Source organism: Serinus canaria, chromosome 1, assembly GCF_022539315.1.
Source record: "Serinus canaria isolate serCan28SL12 chromosome 1, serCan2020, whole genome shotgun sequence".
Taxonomy (NCBI): Eukaryota; Metazoa; Chordata; class Aves; order Passeriformes; family Fringillidae; genus Serinus; species Serinus canaria.
This window is the reverse complement of record NC_066313.1, coordinates 73,834,063-73,851,915: the sequence shown is the minus strand read 5'-3', so window position 1 is coordinate 73,851,915 and position 17,853 is coordinate 73,834,063. Positions and strand designations below refer to the sequence as shown.

The window sequence follows — 17,853 nt, the reverse complement described above, 5'->3', positions numbered from 1 at the left end:
AGAAGATTCTATATTGGTGTTTAGGCCAGGTTTTGCATGAGATACTGAGCTATGTGCCATGGTCCTGTATCAGAGCAAGTCTTGCCAGCTGAAATGGAGTGTCTGTGACAGTTGTGAATGTCACACCTGGCCTATCTGCCTCTAAAATCAAGTCAAAATCCCAAAGAGCTTGAAAATACACTAGAGTTCTCGATTCTCTTTGCCAGTTTTAAGCCACACTTCTCTAAAACATTGGTATCTTCAGTTCTTAAAAGCTGCTTCCATTTCAAGAGGGCTGCCCAACAAGATTCTTCTTTTGCCTAAATAAAACAAGTAATTATTGAGGCAGTACTTCACATTCAAACAAAGAATTTGAATTTGAATTTCTGCAGGAAGTGAAGCCAGTGTTTGATGAACTTTGATCTCTCATTCTGTCAGGCATTTGTGTGTGAATGTGTTTCCATCAGTGTAAGAACAGGATGGTCGAAACATGCTTCTTTAAAGACAATGGTGTGGAATCTAGACTGTATTAGAAATATGAACACATCTTTAGAGAATGATTTTTGCTTGCTCAGAAATACTCTATTACTGTTTAAAAGCAAATTAGCACAGGTCATGCTGGTGGCTGGTGCCCTGAGCAGAGAGTTTCTGGTAAGGTGAAACTGCATGGCAGCTGAGCCACAAGTTCATTGTCATCAGAAACTGATAAAACTAGGAGACATGCTCAGTCATCTGCAGCAATATTCCTTAACCTCTTGAAAAGTATAATATCCTTGTAGCTTATCTACCTTTCTAAGACCCTCAAACCCTTATTGAAGAGTGGGATTTTTTAAACTGAAGTATCTCTCATATCACTTCAGGGCCACATTTGAGCCATTCTGCAATCCCAGTTGAGAAGTGTGGTTTTACAGTGGTGGAAGCAGTCATTACTGACTGACCAAGGGGGAGTTTTGTCAGCATGCAGGTGTTTTTGTCAGCTGCTGGTAAGCACTGGCACGAGGCCCCTTCATACCCTCTGAAGCAAGGCTTGGACTTACACCGGTATATCAGGTGTTTGCAGGTGAGGAAGCTCTGCCATACAAGAGACGTTTGCAGTGTGTGGTTAAAAGAGTTCTTCAGTGAGACACAGAAGGAGTTATATCGAGTGATCATCACTAGAATAAGTCTCATTACTACCTATGTCATTGGTATTTTGTCCCCATGACATTCCATCCAGCTTGCAGTGGCATGCCATCAGTTGGAGGAAAAGAAGGTAGATTTTTTTAATCTCTGCAGAAAGCCTAAAGAAAACCTGTGTGAACCACTTTACCAGGCAGTACTGCATGCTCAATTTCCCCTAAGTTGCAGCCAAAGAATAATTGCAGTTTAGAGAAACCCACTTTTCCTGATTACAGAACAAGTTGCCTTTTCTGTGAAGCAGGGGATAAGGTGGTACATGTCAAATCCCAATGACCAGTGGCGAGTCTGGCATTGTTAAGGAAAAGTTAAACTCTGCTGAGGTGAGTTACTTGGAAAATCTGAAAATAATACTTCAGATTATAAAAAGGTGAATTCCCAGGTCTGCTCTGTTAATGTACATGATACATGAAAAATACATTATTTCACACCAAATTTATCTGGAGTTACTGGTAGAATAATCTGTATAGGAGCCCTGAAGGAGCATGGAGAATGCTTTGAATAAACCTGAAGGCTTAAGAAAAATCAAAACAAAAAAAACAGAAAATAACCAACCAAAGCTCCACCACCAAAAGTAAAAAAAAAAAAAAAAAGAGAGAGAGGAAACTTTCAAAAGAAAAGAAAAGAAAAAAACCCTTTAAAATGGTTTCTGAGTTGTATTTGCAATCTTCTGAATGTGCTTCGATGTTCACAAACATGTTTAGATAGGTTGATATTTATAAATGATTCCTCAGAGAAGTATGTGCATGTTTCTGATCTGTTTTGACAAACCATGATGAGACAGAAGAGACAGAACATGCTTGCATCTGAACTTAATGCCAACTGGAGTACAGGCTGTTGACTCTTTCCCACAAAGCTATGTATTGTCTTGGGTGAATATATTTCTTATAATATGATGTAACCAGAAGCATCTCCTGAATATTCTCCTCTTCCCAGGACTTTATTGAAGATCATCTTGATGTATGCTCTCTGAGGAAAACATTGTTCAAAGTTGTACTCCTAGCAGAGTTTTGAACTTTAATAATGATTTTTTTGTTTGGTGATGTCTTCTCCAAGTCTAAATTAAATCAGATGTATTCCCAAGGAGATAATTTCCTTGAATTATTTTCCTTTTGAATAGGAAATAAAAACATTTATGATCAACTCTTAAATGTCCCATTTCCCCTCTAGCTTAATGGTGAATATGAACGTGAATAAGAATACTAGTCATTCCTCAATAATAATTGAAATAAATTCCCATGCCCCCCTCCTCTGTTGCTGAACACTTCCAACCTTGGATTGTGTTTTTTCTCAGAATGTTTTATAACTATTGTTCTCTTGGTTTGTCTGCTTTTGTTGCTGAAAGTTAGAAAACACAGGATTTAGAACTTTGGTTTTTGTGTCTATGGATGCAAGTACATGGTGTTTGTTACAGCGTTTTAGAAGGCCCTTGTTCTTTCTCTCTCTGTGGCCAATGACACTTCTTTTACATATATTAATCTGCAAAGAAGATTGTAAAATTCACTTACAAAATGAGTGTTGGCTTCTGCAAGGTCGTGTGCAACAGAACAATATGGATTATTTGAGGAATCATCAAGGAGAAAATGTGTTCTCCTGGCTCTGCTGCCTAGGTGTCTGCTGGAAACTCAACTATCTTGACGTACTATCCTCATTGTCTATTGTTTTATTTTTCTCTTTTCATGGTGAAATGGATTTCCTGACTCCTTTTTCACTATTTTATGTTTTACTTTTTGTCTTCCTTCCCCTGCTTTTTTGTCTTGGTTAATACATTACATTAGGAAGCTATGGGATGGAAATTCTGCAAAGCTTGGGGGTTTAGGGTGGGACCTAGGCAAAGTGGGGATAGATCCCCTGGTAGGTTACAGCTGAGGCAAAATGTAGTGCTCAAATCTTACCCAAATTTAGTTCAGCAACATTTTTGTGGCATAGGCAAATACTCTTGTGCTAGTTAGAGTTAACATAAACACATTTAAATGGCTAATAATCTTCTGATGTTTGATATTGCAGGTCAAGATCAAACACTTCTTTTCTGTTTCTCTGTCCTTCACTGTCATATTTTAATCATCCCCTTTCTGTGTTATTCTGTGCCCCAAAATTCAAAGAAAGTGCTGTGCAAAACTATGTTGTCTTCTACCAAGATGGTTCTTAACCTTCTGGAAAGATCAGAGCTCAGATGGACAGTCACTGCCCCAGACTGTTCAACCAGGATGAAACATTAGGTAAACTAGAGAATTAGATGGCAAGTGAGGATTTTACTCAAGAGTAATACATCATTTTAGCCCTGTTTGAACTTAACATGTCTCCGTATTGCTGCTTTAGTAATGCTGATTTGGATAGCTATAAGTGAAAATGTTTTCACCATTCTCAGGGAGGTGAGCAAATTCCATTGAACAGCAATTTTCCTGCATGTTTTCTTTTGTATGATTGCCAGCAGCCAATTTTGTAAATTTTGTACTGTTGGAATTACTCTTTCATATGAGAAAATCCTGTTGAAACCATAAAGGTGGTTCTACAAAGGCAAGAACAGTGCAGGCAAGGTAAAAGAAGCTGCCAGTACAAGAGGGTGGGGAATCTGGCCCTGGTTTACATATGACCACTTTGGGTTTATATAACTCTTTTGTGTTTGTTTTTATTTCACTCTGGGCTGTCTATTTCACAGGCAGTTAGCTCCCACAGAATGATCAAATCTTTATTTCGTGTATTTTACAAAGAGTCAGAGCGAGGAGCTGAAAAGTTGAGTGATTTGCACAAAACCCCTCTCTCAATATCTGTACTGCAGTCTGTGATGAAATTCAAGTCTGATTCAGAGTCAAGTGCTCCTGTGTGTGTCCTCCACAATCTCCCTGCCGATCTGATTTCGCCAGTACGAGCTTCTCTGGCTCTTCTGTATCAAGTTCCACTGGTACAACTGCCTTGGGACGCATCTGGGTTCGATTCTCTTGTCTTGTGCAGTGATAAGCGCTGCAAGTTGATCGGAAAATATGTGGCTGGTAAACACCAGATTCCACCTTTCCTGAATGATTAGCTGGCTTTTTGAAGTCCTAATGATTTTAATTTGGCTTGGAGTCAGTGAGTAAGAGTATGCAAAGCCTTAGCCAAAGTACCTATTTATTTATGTAAATCTTATCAGCACACATTTCTTCAAAGAAGAGTACCTATCTCTTTGTCTAAGTGCTTTTTAATAAATATATAAATATATATATGTATAACTACCAAGTAAACCAGCTTAAATTTTCTCCATTGTCTCAGGGATGACAGCACTTAGTAGAAAGTGGTTTTCCATGGTGAACAGGGTTTATAGTGTTGCTGACTTGTAGGAATGATATTGTCTGTTTGGTTTCATTCTTTCTTTTTCATTTCAGGTTTTTTTTAAAAAAGTAACACAGCTTATATTTCTATGGCTGTTTTATCTATCTTTATAACACAAGTTTGGGTTTTATTCCCAAAGAAAGGCTATGAGTAGGTTAATGATTTGTTTAAAATGTGGATGGAGTTTCTCTGGACAGAATTGCTCACTCTATCCATTCATCTTCTGGACTTGACTGTTTAAAACTTGGCAAGGAAGACTCATTTTTTCCCTTTCCCCAGGTTCTCTGGAGGGGAAGGATTGTCTATGCTTGTGGTTGTTTCAGGTATTTGCAAAATGAATATTAAGATTGCAATACTGCACTAATATAATTTTTTTAAACCCTCTACTTGTCTATTGCAGTTCTTTACTAGTAAGTGACACATTTAATGAAGATGCTTTTTGTTTCCTTTCTTAAGAAGTGCTTGCATAATCTAGTGCTATGCTGAGAAAAGCTTTACTTAAAGGCGACAGAGATGCTCTATGCCGTGGCATCCTGATTTAAATGTTGAATTGTGTACGATGATTTATTGCATTTTTAAGGAAGCTGTCCTTAACTGTGACATGCAATGGCTTAAAAATGGTTGTGATAAAAATTGTATTTATAATTAATCATTAAATGTTCAGAGTAAATCAGGATTAAGTACACTGAAAAGTCAGCATGTGTGCAAGTACAGTAGGTGAAATATTGCATGTATTAAATGACTGGATGTTGTGCTGTGCAATATTACTAGTATTTAAGATTTTTCTATGAGCACTTTCTTCAGCTGCAATTCCAAACCATACTGGAAATCACTTGCAAAAGAAAATTCATAATATAGGCTGGGTTCTCTAAGTTAAGAGCTTTTGAAAATAGCAAATATCTTCTTGTAGGTTTCTGTGCATACAGTTTATAAAATTAGGTGTAATTATGCAGCTGTTTGTTGTCTGAGTTATTTTCCATTCAAATGCCATGCTCTTAATTGAACCGGAAGGGAAGGAGTGGGTCCCTTTTCCCTGGTGCTGGGTCTCTGGTGTCAAACAAGTCGACAGTGATCTTGGCACTGCAGGATTCTCACACTGGTGCAGGCAAAGGGGTCTGCTTAGCTGTGCCCCTTCCCTGTGGGCTTTGTCATTTACTGGGGTCCAGGCTGCTTGGAGATCTGCCAGGCCCTTGGCCGTGAGGATGTTTGGTTTTAAGGGGGTTCATAGGCAAAGGACACGTTTGAAAGTTTCCTTACAGGACTCTGAATTTATCTGCAGGCTTGTTGGAGATTCTTCTTTCAAACAGAAATGTGCACACTATTTTTGTTACTTTGGATGTTGTCCTCACAATACCTTTTATTAATTTCTTTCCTCAAATCAACAGCTTCATTTTTTTAGATCTTTCTTTTTTTTCTCACAAGTATGTACACCACAATTGTGGCTTGAGTTATGAGTCCTTGAAGTCCTTTTGTTGTGGCAATATCTTTGTCAATAGCACGCCTGTGCATTCAGGTTTTTTATTTATATAAGAGCAAAAATATTTTCTGAATTGTTTTCTCACATGAATTCTTACCCTTTTTTTTTAAACTCCATTACTCCTACTCATGATGTAAAGTACCAAATTTGTAGACTAAAACCCAAATCTCTTTCTTGAGTCAATACCATTAATTTATAAGCCAGTTAAGTATTTGAGTGCATTGCATTTGTCAATATTGGCTTTTCCCTGCTATTGTGTTTCTCATTCTCCTGGGTTAGTTAGGTGTATCTGAACCCCTGGTCTATTCTTATCTGCCCATTTTTGTGTCATTTGCAGGTTTGTCGCTTCTCTGACACCTCCTTTTTCTGATGATTAACATAAGTACCTACCACCTCTGCCAGAACAATATGGTTCCCACCAGTTCCTACCTGTTCAGCTTTCTACAAAGCTGCACTGTTTAATTCAAATCTCTTGTTTTCTGTCCAGGTTTTTTAAAAGCTTTGTTCTTTGTAGCATGGTTATTTAGTTACACCAGGTATCTTTCTGGAAATCCATATAAACCATTTTTCCTTTAGTTTTCTTCTGGTGCATTAAAAATTGTATCAGAGTTGTGATTGCTGAAACTGTGGAGAACGAATTCTACCTGTGATCCCTGTGTTTTCTTTCATTTTAATGACTGTTTCAATTAATTTGGTGTCTTGCATTAAAATATATATGCTAATCTAAAATTTCCTTGAATTAATCCTGTAAAGGCTTTTAAAAATGTAAGTTCAATGTTTGCTGCCATGCAGTCCTTAAATGAAGTCACTAGTCTGAGAACAGTTTCATAGAGGTTCAATCAGCTTATTCTGAATTTTTTCCTATATTTTTGATTGTGTATATTCTCCGTGGATTATTGATTTAATGCTTATTTAATTTGTTGTTCTTTCTTTCTCCCTTCCTCTCTTTTTGGGTACGTGTGTCCACGGTGGCATCTGATCTTTTCTTTATGTGGAAAGAATAGGGTCAGGTTTAAATATCTTTCTAATCCATAGTTGGCAAAAACTGATGCAAGAAATTGTTTATCTTTTCAGCAACACCCTCATTTTCTTTAATTACACCTTCACCTCTAATTCAAAAGACCTACTTATTCTCCCTAACCGTCTTGGTGGTTATTGCGTGGTTTTTACCCACAGCTGTTTACTTCAGAGCCCATTTTGGACCTCTTTGTTTCCTTCTTACACAATGAATCTTATAATCTGCTTTGTTGGCTGCACAAACATTGTATTTCCATATTCTGCATAACTTCATGTTGGATTCCTATGGGTGGAATGGCTGTAGGGCACTCTAAAATTGTACAACAGGTCTGTAAACTGAGAGAGTGCTATGCTAGTTTGAGGAGGACAGAATTCATTTTCAGAGTACAAAATTCATCTTAGCACTAAAAATGCATACATTTCACCCTTGCCTATAGTCGCCTACATTTGGTTTCTAGTCTCTAACATTTAGTTTTTAATTTTCTTATGTTAATACATTGGTTTCTGCTGATTTAACAGGTTTTAGATGCGGGAAGACTGAAAGAATACGGCGAGCCTTACATTTTGCTGCAAGAACAAGACAGCTTGTTTTACAAAATGGTGCAACAAGTGGGCAAGACTGAAGCGGCTTCTCTGATTGAAACAGCAAAACGGGTAATTTTAAAAGAAGAGATAATTAAGTTTGTCTCTGCAGTTTGTTTATCTCACGTTAGCATATTCAGTGTTGCAGTAAGCCTTCCACTAAAGGATCTGTCAGTTTTGCAAGGCAAAGCCATAATTTTCAGTGGGATATACGCAGACTTCCAAATGATACATGTATTTATATACCCCAAGTTGAAAGACTGGATTTCTTGCATCCTTTTGTGTGTACACAAAACAGTAAGTGTAAATAATATAGAACATACTCACTTGTGCTGGGCATTGATCTTAACTTGCCGTGAAAAACACATTAGGGCTGCAGAATCAAACATTTATATGTTATGTCTCTATTTTTTAAAGGGTCCATCACATTTTAATTGGGGCTCAGTGCCTGTGACCATGCTGTGATCCCTGAGGGTTTGATCACATTCCTTCTGTTGTGCCTTCCCTTACTTCGTTCTTGTACCCTGGCTCTCTGTTCTGCACCAAAGATGAGCAGGGCTCAGCTAAGAAACAGCTGTTGAATGTTTTGTCACCTCCTTGTTCCCTGCAAGGCTCTGTGCCTGATTTTGAACTGTTCAAATCCTACTCAGAGTACAGAATTACTAATGTAATTGTGGGCATTCCTCTGGCAATCAAAGTGTTTAAGAGACATCAATGGATTCGTTTTCACAATATGCCTGTGAGGTGAGGCTATATCATCTCCACTTCTCAGGTGGAAAGCTGAAGCAGAGATAAGAAGATAAAAAAGAATGACCTGTAATTGAGGATCTCTTTGACTAGCTTTGGCTTGCTTTCTTTTTTTCTTGATAATTTACCACACAGGGTGTCCAGAGCAAGACTTAATTCCCTCAGTGCCAACAAAGTTTAAGCATTGCTCCGGCTGAGACTGGCAGTGCTCAGTTTGGCAGCAGCTTGCTTGGAACCCATGTAACTGTGCTTTCAAAGGCATGTGAGTAAGGCACTGGTATTAAGCAGGTAACAACCTAAGAGAGGCTTTTGCAGGAGAGAAGCAAAGCTCTTTAGCCTTTATGCTTTCCTTTCCTCAAGTTGCTGCATGTGTGGAGCAGAGCTAGAGGATCACAAAGTCTAAGCTGTTACCTGGGAAAACAAAAGACCAATAGACAGGGAACAGCACACAAAGACAGGAAACAAAATGGCAGGTGTTTGATTATTTTCCAGTGAAAAAATAGATGCATTTCCAGCAAGTTGGAAAAAAAAAAAAGAAAAGTAGTGTTGTCATGGAAGCTGTGTGCTCACGTCTGGATGCTATTTTGCTGGACTTTTTGAAGCTTAGGGAAGAGATTTCTGTGTCTGTTCATATTCTCAGATTTTATTTTTTACAGAGTTTTTCAAGTAAAGCACTGTAGCTAAGAGCATACACCATAAATTCTTGTGTGGCACAAATTGCAGAATTGAGGAAGGAGTTTTGTCTTGAACTAAGCTGTGTTACAGGTCCTGCTGTCTTCTTCCATTGCTGCAGTGTAGCTTTATTCATTTTCTTATTAGAAGGGAATGGGTTAGCCATGTTTTCTGTGTTATGTGCATGACAATCTGAAGGTTATATAAATGATATTTAAGAGGGTAGCTTCAAATTCATGTGACCATTGTTTGTCTGTAAAGTGAAGGCCAGCTTCCTAAGGCTTGCTCCTTGGAAAGACAAGAGGTGAGGCTGTCCAGCTGTCATCTGTAGAAATTTAGCTGTGTCATGCTGTCATTCCTTCCTTCCCTGGAGCCCTCCCCAATTGCACAATTGCATTCAAAGATGATTCAAAATGTATAAAAATAATTGCCTGATGTTACTTGCCCATATAGTCATCTGCAGTTACCACATCAATGTTATGTGATTTTGTACAGGAAGGGAAGAGATCCAGGAACCAGTCTCTGCTGAAATGTGGTTTGATGAAAAAGTTTGCTAACTCCCAAGCTAGAAGGCAGATACAAGCTTTAGCATCTGCCAAGAATGCAAAGCATGGTGCTTATCCACACTCGGACCAAAAATATGGGAATCAAGAGACTCCAGTCAGCAGCTACCCAGAAGCGGAGTTACAGCTCCTTCTGTTTGAAGGACTTGGACAGTTCAGGGGTTTTGTTATTGCTGTCCCTTGTGCTTCATGCATACTTTCAGAGAAGTCGCTTAGTCAGAGGAGCTGATTCCAATGGCTTTTCTTCTTACACTACGAGTCTGCTGCATGCATTGCTGTTGGTTTCCCACATTCCTGCTGTGGTTACTAAGAACTGTTTTTATGAAGAACAGCTTTCTTTCTGTTTTTGGAAAACAGCATGCTGCACATAAAAAGAAATGGTAACATGACATACATACATACTTTTCAAAAAGCATTGCAGTGGGTTGCTAAGGAAAACGGTTTGGAATGTGGCGATGCTTTGGCAATGATTATTTGATTTATTGGATTTTGGGCCTGAATTTTGATTCATTTCAGTTTGGACCTGTACAACACAAACTTGTACCAAGGTCTTCTTTCAGTAAGCTAAAACTTCAAATGCATTTTTCGGAAAGTACTGATTTTGCACATATCCTTTAAGTGCAGCTTAGGAGGTACTGCACATCTTAAATTGGGAAGACTAACTTGGACATATTTAAGAAACATAAGTTTTAAAAAAAATCTAATGGGCCTCTTAGCAAAGCATTGCAAGACTGAGCTATTGCTGGGACCTTAGCTCAGGCTTCCAGACTGATCCAGTTGCTATTGTATGGCTCGCTTGGTCACTCAGTATCCCCATTTTTTGTGCAAATGTCAAAGAGAACAACACAGGCACAACTCCAATTGGATACTGCTGAGTATGCATTAAACAGGCCATGAGCCTGATGGCAACTGAGTTATGCTTGACATCATGAGACTGTTTTTATCTTTTCTCAGTTTACAAGAAGCTATTAGGAGAAAATGCGGTGGGAAAGAGAAATAATCGTCAAGCAGTGAAAAAAAAATAAATAAAAGTGCTCATTTCTTCAGATAAACAGAAGTTGGTGTGTTCTTCCTGCTCTTGGCAGTGCTGAGAGAGGCTTTTCTGCAGGCTTTGGTGGCATCAGGATAGGGATGGGTTTCTGTCAGTCAGGTTTGAGTACTTTGAGGGAAAAATAAGTCTTGTTTTATTTTACTTTAAAGCTATGACAGATGTGTAAATATTAAAATACTAGGTGTTATCTCACCTCAGTGATTACTTTTAAAAAGGTTGCAGCTCTGTTGGCAGTGGAAGAAACTTGTATAAAGACTTGGGCATTTAATATCTTGAGGGATTGGGCTCAGGGGAAGAATTGCAATGAGAGAGTTGAAAAGCAGCTGCCATTTCATTACATCTCTAGTAATGTGCCAAGGTTTTCTATTAGCTTTCCATTAAAAAAAAATGGCATTCAAAAGCTGCATTAAAAGTATGCCAAAGTTTTGTGTTTTAAACCAGGAACGGGATGGGAATACTGAGGCTGCCGTCTGCAGCCTGTGTGCAGTCAGCAGCCTCATTAACTTCCCTCTGTTGCATCCGATTGTGACTGGTTACTGAGGAATGTCTCTTAACAGGACTCCCAATTCTTCTGTTGATTCAAGTCAGGCTTTAATATTCTTTGAAACTTGTAAAAATGCATATACCCTGCATTAGTGAGTGCACAAAAGATGACAGTGGTACTTACAGGGACATTTTTGTAGAATGACTGTTTCTTTTTTATCCCATGTGTCTTATACGTATATTCATGTATATGAAAAGGATGTTATTATCAAACAAACTGAACTTTGTTGACAGGACTCTTAAATATAAATTGCAGAAATGTTTCATAAGCTGTACTCAAAGCAGTCTGACTATGAGACCTAACTCGTGACACGTGTCAGCTTCAGAAAGATAGTGTATTTTCTGTTTTTAAAGAGTCAAACAAAACTTTTCACATTCTTCTTTGAAAAAAAAATTGCATTTGAAGTCCTTTTTCACCCAACACATTTTTAGATAAGAGCACACAAGTCTTGACATTATTTCATTTTGTTATGCGCATCTGTCAAGGAACAGAGATATGATACAGCTGCTAAAAACTGATGATTGTGGAACAGTGAAACTTGACAGCATTTCATTTCCTTTATGTTCTGATTATACATTTATCAGGAAACCTGTATCTCTTCTAGTTGAGCTAGAAATTGGTAGAATTCAGGAACTCAAAGGCTTGGCAAAGAACTGTCCTATTATTTGGTATCATCTTACGTTTTAGAGAAGTTGCTTGGTTGAGTCATTGTTAAAGCTTTTGCTTCTTCTTTCATTATTGTGGTTCACTATCCTGAGATCACATTTCTATAGGCCCTATAACTGCTCTGCAGCACAAATTAAAGGCTGGGATATTTCATACATATACTTCGAAGTTTCAATGGTTGTCAATCACAGTTTGTAAAATATAGGGATTACAACCTGATTTTAACATCCAAATCCATTGTGTTCATTTTATGTGTGAAAATGAGAAACCCTTGTGCAGACGCAAGATTTCACAGCTTCTTTGTCATCCTGTTTTTAATTTATCTCCATGTTTTGAGCTAGTGAAATGATTTTACTTATCAGTTTAATGTAAAGCGATAAAACATATCTATTCATCTGAATTAACAAAATTTGAGGGATCGACAGGTTGTGTGGGATTTTTCACACATTTTGTTTTAATATAAGTTCATATAGTAATTTTATTAATTTTTCAGTGCCGTACATTAAGTGAATGCCACTAACCTGAAGTTCCTGTTGTGATTCCTTAAGGATATATATTTACCTCTATTACATTTATCTCCAGAAATATTGTTTGAAGCTAAATGGACTTTGGTACGTAATTACTCATAGAATCTAATATTTTTCCTAGGTATACTTCAGTAAGAATTACCCAGAAGTTGTTCAGAATGGTCAGCTTGCCACAGACTCCTCCTTGGATCCTTCCTCAGGATTATGCATAACTGAAACTGCACTGTGATTCCTCATTGCCTTAACTGTTCTCTGCAGAATGTAAACCTGAGATCATCTAAACTCGACGGCGACGTTTGCAAGTGTCAGCGGGAGAGGAAAGGGAGGGGGGCAATTCTTTGCACTGGACATCCTTCCTATTTAATACTGAGAAGAAAATATATGTTGTCCCTGCTTCTTTCATTTCAGTGCAATATGTTTTTCTTTCCAGCTGATTATGTTTGTATTGCTAAGGAAATTAGGCAGATTCAGGTTTTATTTGAAAGTTATGTGGTAGAGATCTCTTTTATTTAAACAGGTGCAGGACACCTAACAGGTCTAGTATGCATATTTGGAGTTCAGTAAAATAATTGGAATGTGTCCTTCTTTTCTCTTTTAAAATTATTTTGAGAGCAAGCAAAACCAAATTTTTTTCAGTGTCTCTTTGGTATGACAGCTCTGTCTGAACATCAGATTTGGTAGTGTGCAACTCACTTGTCTAGAGGAACTGTCTTTCTGCCTGTCACAAGTACCTATGCAGGCTGGTAGGAAAAAAACTTGAAGAAGTCAAAAACACTTTTTCATTTTGATAGAAAAGTACTATATACTTTTTTTTTAATAAGCAGTTCAAATAATGCTGTTCAAGATGAATGTAAATATTAGTTTTATTTTGCTAAAATCCAAATGCTGAAAAATCAATCTCAATCTTCTGTACTTCAGAAGAAAATTACCACTTTGCACTGAAGAAATATTTAAATAATTTAACATACATTCCTCTTTTTACCCAGGTTATCAAAGAAAAAAAGGTATTCAAATAACTTGAGGAAATGTTTGAATGACATGTCATTATACCTAAATTCTGTGTAGTACAAAGTTATCTTCAACACAGCACATTGAAATGTATATATTATTTGCATTTATTGTGCCTTAATATTTGTGCCTTCAAGCCAAAGCTGTAACTGCAGGGTACACAACAAATTCATTAGATATATGTTAAAAATATGTAACTTTAGTTTTGCATCAGGGATTCTGTTGAACTTCAGCTGTATGAAGTTACCATCCTGCCAGAATAAGTAGGAAAATACAACCTGTAGTTTCAAATGGCAGTTGCTGATAGAGAGGAATGCAGTGAGAGAGGGGTTCAATATTCATAAGTTTTGTCTTGATTCAGCAAAGCACTTCAACACAAAGGCACTATTCCCATGTTTGAAAAATAAACCAAGCAAGTGCTGTGCTGCTGCAGATTTTTTCAAATCTGAAAAAAATTTCAGCTATTCTTTGAGGTCCGGTAGAAAATACATCTATTCATCTTGCTGTTTAAAGGCCACAGGAGAGACTAAAAGGCAACAGATTTCTTCAGGAAATGGAAAATACTGTGCTTTTTTAAAAATACTGAAGATGCTTGCTATTACCTTTGCAATGCCGAACAAGTGTTATTTACACAGTGTTCATCCAGTGGTCTAAAAGTAAGGCAAACACGAATGTTTCTCATTTCGGGCAGTTCTACCAGAAGGCAATTTAGTCAGATACAAAGCTTCTTCTTACTGAGAAGTGAATTGAGGCCAAAGCCTGTGCCTCAGCACAACCACTCATCTTGGCATCTTCCTGCTCGGAGCCAGCCTGATGGTGAGAGGCAGAGTCCCTGTTCCCCTGTTACAGCATCCTCCCTGGACTGGGGCTTGCTGTCCTGCTGTGAGATCCCATGAGACAGGGGATTGTGTCTGCAGTGCCACCAGCCAGCTTTCTGAGGGAACAGGGGCTTTTGGAGCTTGTGGAACAAACATCAGGCATCTGTGCTTGCTGGTAACATCCTCTTAACATGCTTAAAAGTCATTAGGGGGGAGTTACAAAATGAGATGCTTTTGCCCCTAGCCTTTTTTTGTCAAGTCCTGACACTTCTCCTGCAGTGTGTAGCACCTTACACTGTAACAAGTTCCACTGAGACCAGTGGAACTGAACTTCACACAGTGATGTGCAGCAGGAGGCTTGTGCTACATCTGATGATAAAATACCAGCCAGCCAGGGGCAGACACCGGTCACCAAGCCACGTGGCACAAAGGTGCTCGTGTGTGCAGTGCTTAGGGCAGATCCTTCTGAGAAAACACCAGCCACATCCACTTTCTGTATTGCTTGGCCCTTCTCTGAGCTGCTGCAGTCCACTTACACGGTGTCCTAGCACACAGTTATCATCCTGTGTGTTCTGTGGCTGTTTTCTTTTTCATCAAAGTTGTCTGAAGTAAGGATAGGGCTGTTTTGCAGCTGAGTGAGAGTAGTGGCTGCATTGCACAGGTATGTGAAGGTGTAAAGATTCAATGTGTAAAGTCATGTTAGATAATTCTGGGGGACTGTGTAGCATAAAGAAAGTTCAACCTCATGGCCTTGTCCACAGCTGCCTTTTTGACAAGGATCCATGGATCCATGTCCAAACTCTGCTCAAGCTTTGCCGTGGAAAACCTCATTGGAGTGGTGCAAAAGACACCTATGGTGAGCTGATCAGGAAGGCAGTGCACTTCATTGAGTTGGGAGTTTGAGCTGCTGTGTTTATCTTCTTTTTTGAGAAGTGTGAATATATTCAGAGTCCGTGTTCTGCAATATGGAATTCTTATTATTTTTAAACAGTTCTTATAGAAGAAGAAATGTGATGTATAATACAGAGACTTTTAAATACTGTAAGAGAATAGTAAGTTCTCCTGGCCATACATACCTTAGTTTATATTTTTTTATCAGACTCAAGGAGATCTGCACGCGTAAACCAAGGGTATAATTACAGTTTTAGTTCATTTCAGCTCTGAAATGAATCTGTGGTAAGTTATATTTCAGAGCAGAACTCCAAAACGCTGGCTGCTGCAGACTCACTCGGATGAGACCCTGACTGATCTAGCTATCAGTCTATAAGCTAGAATTAATTTGATCCTGTAGCTTTTTGAATGTGCACAAAAATGTTAGGTATCTCTAAAAATGCTGATTCTGCTTCTCTGCGTGTTTTGGCAGGACACTACTTGCTGTAGGTATCAAATATCAATATAAGACAAAACAAATTTCTTACAAAATCACACTTGAAACCCATAAATTGCTGAGTAGAACAACTGATAGCAAGTCATTCATGTCTGTCATTGGCATTATTTCATCTTTTTGGTTTAAAGCAAGAAAAATATTTTATTCAGGAAACTGGTTTTGCTGGTATTGTTGATAGCTGTTTTGTTCAGATGTTAATTAAGACCGACTGACCATTTCATTTTAGTTGGGTAAAGAAGATGCAGTGTACCTGAATGGCAGAATTCAAATCAGGAAAAGAAAAGGGCCTTCATGTTGTGAAAGTCTTGGTCTGTTAAATGAATACATTATCTTTCCAACAAGGTATTTTATGTTTACAAAGAAAAATTTAAATAGTTTTAAGCTTCCATTTTGAAAAATGTTGTGCTTTAGTTGAAAATAGCAGAGCAGGTTACTCTAAGTTGCATACCTTTCTGGGGATCTTGGAAAAAGAACTCAGTCTCTTGAGTTATTCAAGCCTTTAAAATATTTCTTTGCCATGAGGTGCCTTGAAGTATTCTGGAGTCTTATTTCTAATAAATATAATTTTATACAGTAATCCTGAAAATCGTCGGTTACAAAACTCTTGTTTCTTAGGTGTAAAAATCTAGGAACAGCCTCTACTTCTGATCCAGAGAATTGTTTTTCACATAATTGTTTTGGTATGTCTTTGTTCCACCCCTTCTCCTAAGACCACTGTGAGCCGACAGAGCATGTTGGCATTTCCAAAGCCACAGTTTGCCAGGACAGACTATTTAATGTTTTACCTATTTGTTTGTTTTAAGGACAAAAATTCTCTTTAGTAAACTGCACCATTTGCCAGATGGGCATAATCATCTGTGTGACCATTTGTACTGCCCTTTAGAAGAGGGAGGACTTTCTGGCCAGCCTCAGAATTGCTGTTTGCTTAAGTAATGTTGATGGTTTCTTTTAGCCTTCCCAATATATGTGTCAAATAAGATTATAAAAAGAATCAGCAGAAATGCTGCTCTTTTTTTTATTGTCTAATGGACCCTTTGAAATATCTCACTTCAAAATTTGCCTTGGTTTTTTTTTTTTTTGGAGGGGGAAAGAAGGAATTGAAATCACTTGTTCCTTGTGATGGTGATGACCATGACAGTTTTGCAGAAGATGTGGCTTTCTGTGTATGTTTTACACTGTGTAACAGCGCACTGCTTTTTCATAATTTTAACTCTGGTTTTGTTTTAGTTTGGTTCGTGCATTTGTTGTAATAATTTGATTTTGGCATTACTATGGAATGATTTCTTTTGTGGACGTTCACGTGACAACTGCTGTCGTACAATAAAAGGCATTTCTCAGAAGCCTGTCTTATGTCTGTTGTCATTGCAAATATGTGGCTGAAGGCAGAAGTTATGGGCTGAGCTAAGTCAGGACACGTCTGACATCTCAAAACACCTCTCGGTGGCATCAGTAGCCCCAAGAACTGAAAATGCACTTGGAGGTAGAAAACACAGTAATACATGCCACCTTGGTTTTACCAGTTTTCTCCAGTGTGAGATCTCTCAGATCACATTACCAAGATTTTAGCTTCAATTGCTGAAAAGTATTGCAAATAGATTTTTAAAAACGGTGATGGAAGAACCACTGGAGTTGCACCAGTGCAAACATGGTATGGTCTCTGCCCGAAGCAGCTGGCAAGCTCACTTGGGTTGGACAGTGGAAATGTGAAAGGTCAGTGGGATTAACAGCATAACTCCAAAATCTGGTGTTACCTCTCAGTCCTGTGCTCCTGTGCTTCTGTCTGATGAGCTTGTTGCTTAATTTAGCAAGACGCTCTGAAACTGCTCATTTCTGAAAACCATGCAAAACTCCTTCCTATGTCTTCCAACTGTCTCAAGTACTTCACTCTGCTATTTTCATGCGGGATTTTTAGTACTGGATGAATTGTGCATTTGTCAATAATCCCTCAGTGCAGCAAGTTGCAGGACCTGGTACAACAAGAATTGTCATCTCTCCTCTTCTACCATGGAATATGCGTTAAGAATTTCTCATATTTCTACCAAAAGTCTACCTCACAACCACCATGCAGTTGTCCTAGTTGCCTCTAAGTGAATTTGGCTTGGGTTGTCACAGCACAAGTCGCCTGTGGGATGTGCAATATCCATCTGGAGCTATATCCTCCCAGAGCAAGCACTTGCCAAATGTGCGTGCTCCTGTGTTAATACAGCAGTTCTCTTTTAGAAGAGGAGGGGGATTTGTTCCCTTGCCTGAAAGAGAGCTGCTGATAAGCAACGAAGCCAAAGATGATTTTTAGGAATCTGCTCACAAAACAAACATGAATTTCATAAACT

At 38.3% G+C, this 17,853-nt stretch overlaps 1 protein-coding gene across 2 annotated transcripts in view; it reads left to right on the top strand.

Annotated features, from left to right (window-relative positions):
* Nucleotides 1–16,863, top strand: part of ABCC4 (ATP binding cassette subfamily C member 4) — a 141,765-nt gene extending 124,902 nt beyond the window's left edge. The window contains exons 30-31 of one of the 2 annotated variants that reach the window (XM_050971980.1): nt 7,478–7,612; nt 12,432–16,863. In XM_050971980.1, coding sequence (XP_050827937.1) covers nt 7,478–7,612; nt 12,432–12,539 — 243 coding nt within the window. In that variant the 3' untranslated portion in view covers nt 12,540–16,863. Of the gene's footprint in view, nt 1–7,477; nt 7,613–12,431 lie in introns of those variants that run through there. The other variant, XM_050971984.1, reaches the window with a different exon arrangement.
* The last annotated feature ends 990 nt before the right edge of the window (nt 16,864–17,853 follow it).